The 13,487-nt window shown below is 47.8% G+C and overlaps 1 protein-coding gene across 1 annotated transcript; it reads right to left on the reverse strand.

Annotated features, from left to right (window-relative positions):
• Positions 1 to 9,852: 9,852 nt before the first annotated feature.
• LOC147736674 (olfactory receptor 5V1-like) lies at positions 9,853 to 10,794 on the reverse strand. Its single transcript, XM_086953807.1, has one exon. It carries the CDS (start codon positions 10,792 to 10,794, stop codon positions 9,853 to 9,855), a length of 942 nt encoding a protein of 313 aa, XP_086809933.1.
• Between the last annotated feature and the right edge of the window lie 2,693 nt (positions 10,795 to 13,487).

Consider the following 13,487-nt stretch of genomic DNA (forward strand, 5'->3'; position numbering starts at 1 on the left):
TATTGACTGTGCATGGTGCAGTTGCCAAGATAACTTATTGGACATAGCAGGACCATTATCAAATATATTAGAGATGGCCTTAGTGGCCAAGGACATGGGTACCCAGGTGGACCCCAATATTCTGGTGTGCTGGACCCAATGAGCCATTTGTTTCTTAAGAAATGCCAACTGCACTGTTTCCATGGAAAAGGGCAAAGCGCTACTCATGAGGATGTACTCCAACCTGACGGAACTCACCTCTGCAGAAGTGGGCCCCTTAGATGAGGGCCTCCTGTTTGGGGACAGATTTGTGAAGGATGTCTCAAAATACGTGGGTACTTTTACATACCTTCACAAAGCGCAGTCTAAAATCAAGAGGGTTGTCCCCGCGGGCCTTTTTGGCAGGGCTAGTGAGGGGGGGCAGCTTGCCCGGCCCTTTTTATCACCAAGGCCCCCATGAGGTAGCTAAGGCCACGGTAGAGGTGAGTGTCAAGACACTACCAGAGGTGTCACTTTCTACCCCACCAGGCAGAGGTTCCCACACTGCCCTTTCAACCTAGGACATCATAGAGTGGGATTCGAGAGTCAGTCCCCTTCAGGTAAGGATAATCAATTCCGTCTCCACACTTTTGGGGGGTCGGATCCAATACTTCCTTCCCAGATGGAGGACCTTCACTCAGGATGCATGGATCCTACAGATGATTCAGGGCTTACAGATAGAGTTCTACCAGACTCCATATAATAATAATAATATTATGAAATTTGCAACGCGCTCAGCTTACCCGGGGGCATCCCGGCGCAAACAGACCAGAAGGAGAGACTCAATTAATCACTCCTGTGGAAACAGATGGGTCTTAAGAAGTTTCCTAAATAGTAGGATCTTGGGCTCTGAGCGAATCTTGAGGGGCAAAGAGTTCCAAAGAGTCGCCACCTGTACAGAGAAACGCCTGCCCCCAGAACGAGCTCTCCTTACTCTCGCTGACTGCAGAAGATGTTTTTGGTCCGAGCGAAAAAGGCGTGGGGGCTTATAAGGACGGGCCATGTTAGAAAGGATGGGGGGCCTTTGCCATGCAGAATTTTGTGGGCCGTGCATAGCGCTTTAAATTTCACCCGCTCCTTCACGAGGAGCCAGTGGAGCGTTTTGAGGGCCGGGGCGGCAGACTGCCTTCTGGGAACATCCATAAGGACTCTCGCAGCTGCGTTTTGCACCTGTTGGAGGGTTTTAAAGGTTGCTTCGGGAGCACCAAGAAACAGCGCATTCCCATAGTCGAGCCTCGATAGGATTAAACCACGTATCAAAAGCTTCTTTGCTGGATCAGGAAGCAGTGGTAACACCTTTCGGGCTGACCTCACTAGACCAAAGCAAACCCCCGCGGTCTTCCTGGCGTGAGTCCTGAAGGACAGATCTTCCTCCAGCCATACTCCCAAGGACTTCTTGGGAGATGGTGGATCACCAAGAGACCGGGCCCACAGCTAGCAATAATGGAGGGACTGGAATTACCCAGGAGCATCAGCTCGGTTTTTCCTCCATTAAGCTTTAGGGCAGAGTTAGACATCCATCGATAGACATTGGCAAGGCAGTCGTGTAACACCTTAGGTTGTTCCGCCAACTGAGTGAGGCCCACCGCCAGCTGAGTATCATCAGCGTAGCTGATGATCTTCACCCCAGAAGGGGCGACCACTCTTTCAAGTGGAGTCATATATATATTAAATAAGGTAGGGCTCAGCGATGAGCCCTGCGGGACTCCACATTGAAGAGGGAATAGGGCAGACTGCTCTGCTCCTTCCCAGACTTGGTAGAAACGGTTGGAGAGAAAAGATCCCAACCATTTCAGAGCCGTCCCTGAGACGCCTACCTCTGACAGACGTTGGAGGAGCACCTGATGACTCACGGTATCAAAGGCAGCACTCAAGTCCAGAAGGATCACTGCCACTGACCCTCCTGTATCTAGAGTGCTCCTTGCTTCCTCTACTACTGCCAGCAAGGCTGTGTCTGTTCCCTGGCCGGGGCGGAAACTAGTCTGGGAGTCTCCCAACAGGTGGTTGGACTCTAGATGGTAAGAGAGCTGACGGTTAACCAGCTTCTCTGCAACTTTTGAGAACCCAGGCAGAAGTGAAATTGGCCTGAAGTTGGTCAAGTTGGATGGATCCAATCCTGGTTTTTAGGTCGAGGGACTGTAGGCTTGGCCGAAGGCCAAGACCGGAAGTCAGGAGAATTAATGCTACTTAGAGTGGCTCCTTTATCCCATCTCTCTTTTCGTCTCATCTCCCATTGGCTGGCTTCCTAAAAGGAGGCCAGCCATTGAAGGAGAGAGCCGTCCCTCCAAAGAAGCTCCGTCTTTTTCGGATTCGGGGGCGTGATTTTTTGCATTCTTTAGCCCTGTGACGTCGTCTGTCACTCAGGGCGCAAAAACACGCCCCCGAATCCGAAAATGGCCGTGCGTTTCTCCGAGGCATTGTCTCCTTGCCTCGGAGATACGTGGTCGTGTTTTCGTAGCTGCTCGCCTCCCTTCCCTGCTGCTTTTAGCAGCTGCTCGACTCCGCTCGCCTCCCCCCTCCCTCTGCCCTCCTCCGTTGTGCTCTCGCCTCTTCCCCCCCCCCCCTCCCTCTGCTGCAGCTCTCGGCCCCCACCCCTTCCTCCCCCCGCTTGTTTCATTTAGTGAGCGGAGACAGCCACATCCTGATGCGCGAAGCCGACCCGGCCTTCCTCGGAGGTCCAGCAGCAACAGGAGCCCGGGTGAGCCTGAGGATTGGGCTGTCGAGCCCTGCTGGGCCTGCCACTGCATCACAAATCGCATCAGGTAGGTGGTCCTTGATGTTGTCTGTGTTTTTGGGCTCCTGATCCAGCGCTGCTGAGACCAAACACTGACCAGCCTCGCTTCCGGGGTGGCCTAGCTGAGACTGGGCTGGGTGGCGCCATGGCTTTCCATTAGCGACCGTGCAGCGAGGAGACACAGTGAGGTTTCCCCCCCGTCAGAGACATCCTTCGCCCTGTAGTAGGGTGCGACGGGGGTTCAAGTTCAGGGCTGCGGGTGAGTTTCTCCATACCTTTAGGAGATCCCAGGCTATATTATCCTGCGGCCTTGGTCGGGCCACCACTTGCTGCCTGTGCGTTGCCTGCAGCTCTAGAGTGCTACCGCCCTAAGACCCCTGCTTCTCTCGGGGGCCTGGATACCCTGCGCTGGGCATTGCTGTTTCCCCTCTGGGGGCGCGGTGGGGGGGGGGGGGGTGAGCCCCCAGCTGTGCTGGAGCGCTTCTAGCCACATCGTACTCGCCACTCTGGGCCCTGCTTATTGGGAGCATACTGGCCCAGCTTCCACACATTAAAACCCCTGCATCACTTGGGAGCCGGACAATAAAACAAACCTCTGCCTACCAGACCCGTCTCCCTGGTCCACGTACCTACATTCCTGAACTGCATTAGAGGCTCCTTGGGGGACAATGCGCCACACGTGCTGGATCACTCCCACTCTAACGCACTTTGCCAGCCAGTGCCTTCGTGGTGCCCCTTTTTTGACCACGATGAACTGCTGTGTGTGGGGCGCTTCCATCCAGTGCCTCGAACTGGGCCTGTACACCTACTCCTCTGCAAAAGCCTCTGCTAATCATCCACTATTGCCACCATGGGGAGGGGGGATCCTAAACAATGTAAGCTCCCATTTGAGAGAGACAAACAGTCTGATAAAGCGAAGATCATGTAAGACTCCTAGGAGCAAGTGTCTGATCATGGAGCTGTGAAGCAATTAACAAGGACAAATGCCATCATGGCAGAGTTGCGGGCTGGATTCTACTCAATAGATGCTATTTCAAAACATTAACCAGCCGCCTAGATCGCATGGGAGAAGGAATTGAACATCACAGCCCTCACTTTATGGGGCCGAGGAGCGTATCGCAGGCCTGGAGGATAGCACTACCTTCCTTAATAAATGTCTGGACAAGGTGGAATGACTTCTCAAAGCAGTTGCTGCTAAGAACGAAAGTCTGCCTGTTGAACTTTGGGGCCAGAGATACAGTGCTCCGTCTTGCTCACGAGTGGGGCCCATTACAGTATCTGCCAGATCCTTATATCAAGATGTCAAACCTCTCCTGTGCACAAAAGGCTTCAAATATGGTATGTTATACCCTGCTTGGCTCTGGGTGGATGTAGACTTAAAGGCTAGGTTCTTTGATTCCCCAGCTGAATCACTTTCCTTCTGTAAGGACCTTCCATCTAGCAGTGCCCGGTCGCCGCTATCCACTCCATATCGTGTCTTGGCAGATTTGCAGGACTTGCAGAGTGTGGGCCTTTTCCCCCTGGCTGAGATGCTTGTACTCCGTTTCTAAATAGTGTTATTCTTGGATTATCATCTGCTGAGCAGTCTCTTACACTCATCTTCACAGTAATGTCTTAGACAGGACAATCACACATATGCCTGTAGCCATATAATGTATCACATCAGATGTTTATTCTTGTGGGCTCCGTTTCGTAGAGTTGTCCACTCTTGTGAATACCATACCATAATTTGTGTGTTTTTTATTTGCTTGTTGGTTTATTCGGGATCTACCTAGCAGTTTGGTATTCATTTTACTTGTAGATTGTTGTTGTCTTTTGTTTTTGCACTTAACAAATGCCTGGAATGAATTACTCTCGCTGTTTTATTATGCAAATCATACATATTCCATTACAACTGTGACTTCAAAAGGGCGATCTTCTTTTGCTGAGATAACATTTCTGGCTTGGAACGTCAGAGGCTTAAATAAACACCGCAAAAGCAAGCAAGTATTGGCTTATCTCAATAGACATCGGTCAAAAATTACTTTCTTGCAGGAGACACAGCTCCCTCCACAGGACTCCCCCGGATTTACAAAAACCTTGGGATCTCACAGATATTTTTCTAGCTACAGTACTTATTCACAGGGGTGAGGGGTGTACATTCATAAAAGCATCCCCTCCAGCCTTATCAATAACTTCATTGATAAGGAGGTCCGTTATGTTGTCCTTGCTGGTCATTTGGCTGACCACTGTGTACTACCAGTGAATGTGTATGTCCCTAATGTGGATACCCCTGATTTCTTTCACACGCTCTCATCCATACTGGGACATTTTGACGCTGCCCCTTTTAGACTGGGAGGACCACAACAGGGTTCAGAGCAGTGAGTGCAGGTGCAGAGTGCTGTGTGCTGTAGAGTGCTGTGTGCTGTAGAGTGCTGTGTGCTGTTGAGTGCAGAGTGCTGTGTATTGGCAATGTAAATGACAATGCCATTTATTTGTGATTTAAAGAAAAAAAAAGAAATGTCATGAGCTATGCCAATAGCTCTACCTTTAACTTTTGAGAACCCAGGCAGAAGTGAAATTGGCCTGAAGTTGGTCAAGTTGGATGGATCCAATCCTGGTTTTTTTAATAAGGCTTTTACCACTGCCTTTTTCCATCTCTGATGCACTGTGCCATGAGAGAGTGAAAGATTCATGAGGTCGGTCAGCGGGGTAGACAAAGCGTTAGCCACAAGCTTAAGGTATTTTATGGGCACTGGGTCACTCGGAGATCCACTCTTCATCTCTAACAGGACGTTTATAACCTCCTCTTCCGAGAAGGGGCCAGAGGAGGCTAGCTCAATCGGGCATCTTATTGGACTTACAGCCGGCTCAGGGATTTGAGGGATAGCGGGCAAGGAGGATAATAGTTTCTCTATTTTAGAGTGGAAGAAACTAGCCAGTTCCTCACATTTTTCTTTAGGATTATCATGCACGACTGGCGGGACCGGGGCTTTCAGAAGTTCCTTAAAAATTTTGAACGATTCTCCTGAAGAATTACTTGCCCTCTCAATCCTATCGCTAAAGAAGTTCTTTTTAGCATCCTTCAGCGCACTTTTGTATTTCCTCATCTCTCTTTTATAGTTGGCCCGGCTTTCTTCCGTCTGCTCTCTCCTCCAAGCACGTTCAAGCCTTTTACAAGAGGTTCTGAAACTCCTAAGTTCGGGGGTATACCAGGGGGCAGAGCTAGTTCTTCTCTCCCTGACAAGCCTCCTTTTATTGGGAATCAGTAAGTCCAAAGAGCTAGTTAGCCATTCGCCCAAATGCTGATCAGCGATATTGGGGTCATCTACAGGGTAAGGGCAAGTTCTAGCTAGCTCTTCCGCCCAACTGTCCACCGGCAGCTTCGACCAGAGTCGTTCTACAGTATGTTGTCTAGGTGCGGGGTCTCTCCGGTTCCCCAGCAGCCAGCTAAACGGAATGAGATGGTGATCCGTCATGGGGAGAACCAACATCTGGAGAGCTTGCAGGTTCGCAGAATTGGCAAGAACCGCATCAAGCTGATGACCTCTATTATGAGTAGCTCCCACATTAGCAAGATGTAAGTCCAGTGCACCAAGCGAGCTTAATAAATCTCTTGCTACTACATCATTAGGGTCATCAAAATGAAGGTTAAAGTCCCCAAAAATAACAAAGTTGGACGAGGCAGCAGCCAGTGGAATAACAGCCTCAATGAGAGAATCTACGAAATTCCCCAGCGTAGCGGGAGGCCGATACACAAGGAGGCCGGAGATGGAGACAGTAGAGGATATACAAAGGGAAAATTGACAACTTTCAGAGTTGTTAATGCCGCAGTCTACTGCTTTGCATACGAATGTGTCTCTATACACAATGGCCACTCCACCGCCTCTCCCATCCGGCCTATCCAGATGAAAAATGAGGTATCCCGGAGGGAGAGCGTTGACAATGTCGGGACCAGAACACGCGGTCAACCACGTTCCACCGTTCCAATTTCCATAGCGTGACAAGGCAGTGATCTGCAATTAAGCAGAGCCATAGTAAGTGAATCAAGGTTCAAACAGATATTATACGGGCGACACCCAAGACAATGTTTGAATGCAGTACCCTCAGCCCAATAGTAGCAGCAACTGGGATGTTTAGGCGCGCGTAGCGACAGCAGTGAGTCCCATGAATACCTGTACGAGGGGGCCAGGGGTCTGGAAGGATTGAGCAGAGTGACGGGCACAGACGGGCTTGACTCTGGCGAAACTCCGGCGACAGTCCGGCGATGACGCTGCGTGATGACGCTGCGTGTCAGCATGGCTGGCTTTATGTTCGCCGAGCGCGTGCACACTAGAGCGCTAACCGCGCCGCCTGCAATGTCCCCCCTCCCAAGATGGCCACCATATCAAGAATCCCCTCCCCATCAGTTACATTTTTCTCAACAAGACAACTTTTTTATAAATGCAGAAATAGAGGACATGCTGGGTAAAAACGCAGTAGCATACTGCGACTGGAGCCCCATAGTTTACTGTAGCAAAGTCTTTCTGGTGCAGAAGAGGGGAGGCAGACAGATATTGCTCTTAAATTTAAGGGAATTCAATCAGTTTGTCACTAACAAATATTTCAAGAAGAGGATATCCCACTGTTGGCAGAGCTACTGAGGAATGGGACTTGGATGGGCCATTTAGACTTAAATATCCCTACATTACCATTCTCATCTACCCGCCACACCAAAGTTTTCTGCAATTCATGTGGAAGAACAGGTGCCTAGAATATTTGGTCCTTCCTTTTGGACTTTCTTCGGCTCCATGGTGCTTCATCAAACTGATGAAGCCAGTGTTGGTCCATCTGAGGAAGCAGGGAATACACCTGATAAACTACCTGGACGAAATACTTATCATGGCTCAGTCGATGTCCCTAGCCGTCCTACATTTACAGGTGACGGTTTCACTTCTTCAGGATGTGGGCTTCATCATCAACAGGCCCAAGTCAGTTTTCTGCTCCTCCCAGTCAATGGAGTTTCTGGTGTTTGTGATAGACTTCCTTGTGGCAAAACTCAAACTACCCAAATCCAAATTGCGCAATTTTAAGAAGGAAATTCAGTCAACCTTTGCCAAGCAGATGGTATCTCTGTGGAATATTGCCTGCCTTGTCGGCCTTCTGGCACCATTGTAAAGCCATATTTCCGGCCCATCCATATCGGGCTCTCCAATGCCTGAAGCTTTGTCACCTTCAGAAGGGTTTGTCTTACAAGGACCAGCTCCCTCTGAAGGTCACAGTGAGGGACAACCTTCATTGGTGGTTGGTACATGTGGAGGCCTGGAATGGCAGGGTCATCATCGGATTCCTTCAAAAAATAGTGATAGAGCGTGATGCCAGCTGTTGGGGCTGGCGGGGGGGCGCGTTGTGGGGAGGTAGCCACAGTAGACAAATGGTCTCTTCAGGAAATTTCACCTCCTTTTAACAAATTGCTTGGAACGTTTGGAGGCGTCCTTCACAAATTGGACATTTTACCCCAAATCAGTGTTGTGTTGCATAGCCCTTCAGATGGACAATTACTCAGCAGTGAGATACATCAACATGCTGGGGGGCATGAGGTCCACGTTGTTGGTGGAGATTGCCAAAGAATTCTGGCACTATTGTGAAACCCATGAACTCTCCGTAGTAGCTGAATACATCCCGGGCTAATCCAAAACAGTGGCCGACTGGAACTCCAGGCATCTGAAAAATTATAGCGACTGGCAGCTCCATCCGTCCTTGTTTCAAATGATCCAGTCAACCGGGGCCCATGTGTGATAGACCTTTTGCCTCAAGATTGAATTTCCAGCTACAGAGCTTTTTCAGCTGGAGACCGGATCTTCTAGCGAAAGCCATAGAAGCATTTTTGCTGGACTGGTAATCGACTTTTCCCCATGTATCCCCATTCCAAGAGTGTCCAGTCAATGGTGGAGATAGTCCTGGTCAACCAATGTGGAATTCTCAACCATTGTTCCTGATGCTACTGGAACTAGTGTGAGATTGCCCACTGCTCCCTCTATGGTCTAAGACGATTCTCCAGAGCCCTCAGGGGTAATTGCATCCAATGATAATGTCAAGGCAGTTGTGCAATTGGTGGCCTGGAGGCTTTTAGGCAACAGTGGACGTTTGCAGGCATTTCAGAGATGGCTTAAAAATTCATACAACACACCTGTGCACTTTCGACCCAAAAGCAATATTCTTCAACCTGGCGAGGCTAGGTGGATTGGTGCCTGGAATGACGGGTGGATCCTGTGGAGGCTGAATTACCCCAAATAATACATTTTCTTTTTCAGTAGGCCTCAGAAGGACTATCGTGCAGGTCGGTAAAAATCTTTTGAGCACCCAATTTGGAAGGACACAACCAAATAGACAGTATACATTGGTCTGTAAGCTGCTTAAAGGTATTCGAGTGGCGAATCCTCCAAAGGCTAAGAAATCCTTTTTGTAGGATGTTTCCCTTGTTTTAGCCTTGTTCAACAGATGGCCGGACAACCATCAGCTGTTTAGAAGATAGTTGTCTGCCAAATTTGCCATGCTTTTGTGCTGGCCTGCCTGCCAATTTACTTCTGATGTAAACGTTCTCAACTTGACAGGTAGAGTATTTACTCCTGAAGGAGTTTTGTTTACTATTTATGGCTGAACAAAAAAATGTTCACAATGTATTGACTACAATGCTTTTCCTGCTAATGCAAAGTTATGTGTAGTTTGATGTCTAAAGTCATACAAAAAATGTATGCGTAATTTACGACCTGTTGGTTTTTTTGGACATGAGGGTGCATTTTTGCACTTAGAAATATCACAAAATAAAGAATAACGCTTCTTGCTTAATCGAAGTGTAACTTTGTGGAATTCTGAGGTAACACCATGTGATTGTGCTACATAGAATTAAACGAGTTGGCCAACTCCTAGTATTTACAGAGATCTAACCTAGCTACAAAGCACTGGAGTGTTGTACAAGGGGGAGGATATGAGATGTCTGTATAGTGGTGATTTTTATACATCAGCAGACTAATAGTGGGTGAGTTTGGTGACTATGTAAAACCTTTGTTGACACAAATGGCTGGGAGATTGGCAGAACTTTTCCATGGCACCTTCCGGCACTCAATCATCTAAATCTAGGTTCACATTATAGCACTCTCTATTCTACCAATAGATTTCCTGACTGCCTTCTTCATCTCAGTGTTTCGGAGACTATAGATCATTGGATTCACCATGGGAGTCAAGATGGTGTAAACCACTGACACAAACTTATCAATGTAGAATGAGTTATTGGTTGTGGGCCGTAAATAGGTGAAGAGTAGAGATGCATAGAAGACAATAACCACTGTCAGGTGAGAGGTGCAGGTGGAGAAGGCTTTGGCTCGGCCCTCAGATGACTTGATGTTCAGGATGGTGCTGATAATAAACGTGTATGACACAATCTTTGTGAGAAGTGCCCCAAAACCAAAGAACCCACCGAGTGTAAAGATGACCAGGATGTTGATGAATGTATCGGAGCATGAAAGCTTCAGCAGAGGGGGGATGTCACAGAAAAAGTGCTTGATCTCTTTGGAGCTGCAAAAGGAGAGCCTGCTCATCAAAATCACATGCACAGAAGAGTAAATGTGTGCAAACACCCACAAGCCAGCAGCCAACCAGGAGCAGACACGCTGGTCCATGATGCTGCTGTATTGCAGAGGGTGACAGATGGCAATGTAGCGGTCATATGACATAGCCGCCAGTAGGAAGCACTCAATAGACACCAGGCTGATAAAGAAATGGAGCTGGATCATGCAGCTCGAGAAGGAGATGGTCTTCTTCTCGGCTAGAAGGTCTACCAGCATCTTGGGGACAGTGACAGTGGAGAGGCAGCAGTCTAGGAAAGACAGGTTGGAGATGAAGTAGTACATAGCGGTGTGAAGATTGGTATCTAGGTGTATTACGGTGATGATGAGGATGTTCCCAGCCAGGGTACTCACGTAGGTCAGTAGAAATATTATGAAAAAGAGACCCTCCACCTCGGGAATGGATGACAGGCCCAACAGGATGAATTCATTCACCAGAGTTTGGTTGACTATGTCCATAGTCTCCTGGGCTGGTGTCTAAAAAGGAATATTATATTATATTATTAATGATAGAACACCATTAACATGAAATAAAACAATCTTATTAGGCATAATAAAATACGTGGGATAGATAGATAGATAGATAGATAGATAGATAGATAGATAGATAGATAGATAGATAGATAGATAGATAGATAGATAGATAGATAGATAGATAGATAGATAGATAGGTAGATAGATAGATAGATAGGTAGATAGATAGATAGATAGATAGATTGCTATTAACTGAAACAACAAAGGTTAATGTGACATTAGAGTTCAGTGAAAATGTCACCTAAAAATCACTGAGATGGACCAGTTAACTAAAGTAAAAATAAGCTGTGTTCCCACCATGTACAGTGTCATAGGTGATGTTATCAATTATATCATACAAAATGTTATTAGTGATGTAATACATGAGGTCACAAACCATGTGTGACAATGGTGTGTGTTACGAATTGCAGGTGTTTTTTGATGAATATGGTATTTTTATGTGACTATTAGATCATTTTAACCTCTAGATTTTTTTTATACATGATCTTTATTAGTTTTGAGAAGGTAACATCATTGACATTTGCATGACGATTCAATCGAACATTGAAATTATAAAATAGCAATACATTTGAATGGCATAGGCGGGGTACAGGGAAACGCTCATCTGGAAAGCATTAAAGTCCATTCTGTTGGCTGGTACGTTGATTCACTTTGTGGCGCAGCACAGCTATACACAGTCAAGTGTGAGTAGGATACCCGAAGAGGGAACCAGTCATTGCTTCTCAAAGCCATTTCTCTATTGAGTCATATACATTTGTAAGTGAATTGGACTTGAACAAGAGGAACAGCAAAGAGAAAAAGAAGAAAGGAAAGCAAAAGAGAAAAGGAACAAATGATCTCTTCGTGGAGCTTGAGTGTGTCTGTCAGTTTGATGTATCAATAGGTAGCATGTGTGGTGTTGCAAGGGTGTGGTGGTCGTATTATTGGATGCGCAAGGGTGGGGGGTATAAGGTGAAGGGATAGTAGCGGGGTGAGAGGTGAGGAGGGCAGGGTATGTCTGGAGAAGTATATGCCAGATGGCGTTGCGAGTTGGTGTGCTCGCATGTTGTGTAAGACTCAGGCATCCAAGGAAGTTAAGTGTCCTGTGCCTGTGACCGGATCTAAGAGCAAAGAGGTGGTGAGGACACTTTTGTCTCGATAAAGGATAAGTAATCCTGCCACTGTGTGAGGGTCTATCACGGGGTCGCTGTAGCTCGTGCCCTGGCCGCTATCTGGTTCGTGTGTTCGGCACCAGTGGCCTGCGGAGATCAAGCATCCACACGGGCACATTGAGGTCCAGTGGTGCCATCCATGCCATTGAGATCTTACGCTTGACCAGGCCGAGAGCAAGGTCCAGGAACATTGTCAAGCCCTTACGAGACGCACTGCGTCTCATAACCCCCAGGAGAAAGTTAAGAGGCTCTGCCTCTATCCGTACGTCTGCCGCCTCTGTGAGAGTAGTGGCCACCATGGTCCAGAACATTTGAATATCAGTGCAGTTCCACACCATCTGTGTGAATGTAGCTCCTGGTCACAGCATCTAGGGCATATGTCTACGATGGTGACGTACATGCGTACCAACCTGTGGGGAGTGAGATACATGTGATAAAGATAATTAAAGTGAGTGCACTTTGTCCCTGCTTTTGTCGAGAAGGCCTTGGGTTGGTTAAGGCATTGCAGGCACTATTTATCAGTAGGAGTGATAGACAATTCGGTGTCCCAGTATCCTCGCAGCATTGTCAGCACGGGTGGGTCGCCTTATCTGAATGATGTGTAGAATGCAGTTACTGCATACTGGCCCCAGCCGTGTGTGAGCAGTGTTTGCAACAGGCGCGATGTGATGGGTTCCATATGGTCTGTAGCCCATGTTTGCAAGGATTGGCAAAACATCAAGGCATGTAATAAAAAGGAGCCCTGCGGTACCCCAAAGGTGTCTACCAAGTTCTCAAATGTTTTCAATTGCGAGTCTATTTACAGGCCCCTCCACGTCTCCAACCCATTCTCTCTTCATAGTCCTGGCTCCGTGCACCCGTGCCAGGCTGGATCTCCAGCCATAAGACAGGGGTGTATGGCACTGTTCAGAGACTCTTGCAAGCGTATTTATGATGTCCATAATCGACTGCAGTATCTCAGCCCGGCCACATAGGTATATTAACGCGTCGTCCACGTACAATGACACTATGTGCCATCGCGATCAACCTGTAGGCCTCAATCAGTGACCCGTTGTTGCAGTTTGCATGCCAATGGCTCCATAGCCAGGGTGCAAAGAATCAGTGACAGGGGGCAACCCTGGCATGTGCTCAGCACCATTGAGAAAAACAGGGAGAAAGTGCAACCCGTCTTCACTCTGGCTTGCAGTCTGGCATACAGCAGAGGTATCCATCATGTAAGGTTTGGGCCAATACAGAACCCTTCCAATACTGCTATGAGGTAAGTCCAGCATAGAGTGTTAAAGCCTTCTCGATATCTATGGAGGCAACCCAGGGTTTCTTTGCCTTGCCCTGTACCCAGTACAGCAGGGCAAACAGATTCAAACAGCATTGAGGCCTGGAATAAAGCCATTTTGGTCCTCATGGAAAAATAGTGGAACAGAAGTGATCAACCTATTCACCAGCAGTTTCCTGAGGACCATATCGTCC

The sequence above is a fragment of the Lissotriton vulgaris genome, chromosome 1_2 (assembly GCF_964263255.1).
Source record: "Lissotriton vulgaris chromosome 1_2, aLisVul1.2, whole genome shotgun sequence".
In the NCBI taxonomy this organism is placed as follows: Eukaryota; Metazoa; Chordata; class Amphibia; order Caudata; family Salamandridae; genus Lissotriton; species Lissotriton vulgaris.

Coding starts and splice junctions, on each gene's coding strand:
- LOC147736674 (XM_086953807.1), bottom strand. CDS start 10,794: ATGGACATAGTCAACCAAACTCTGGTGAATGAATTCATCCTGTTGGGC.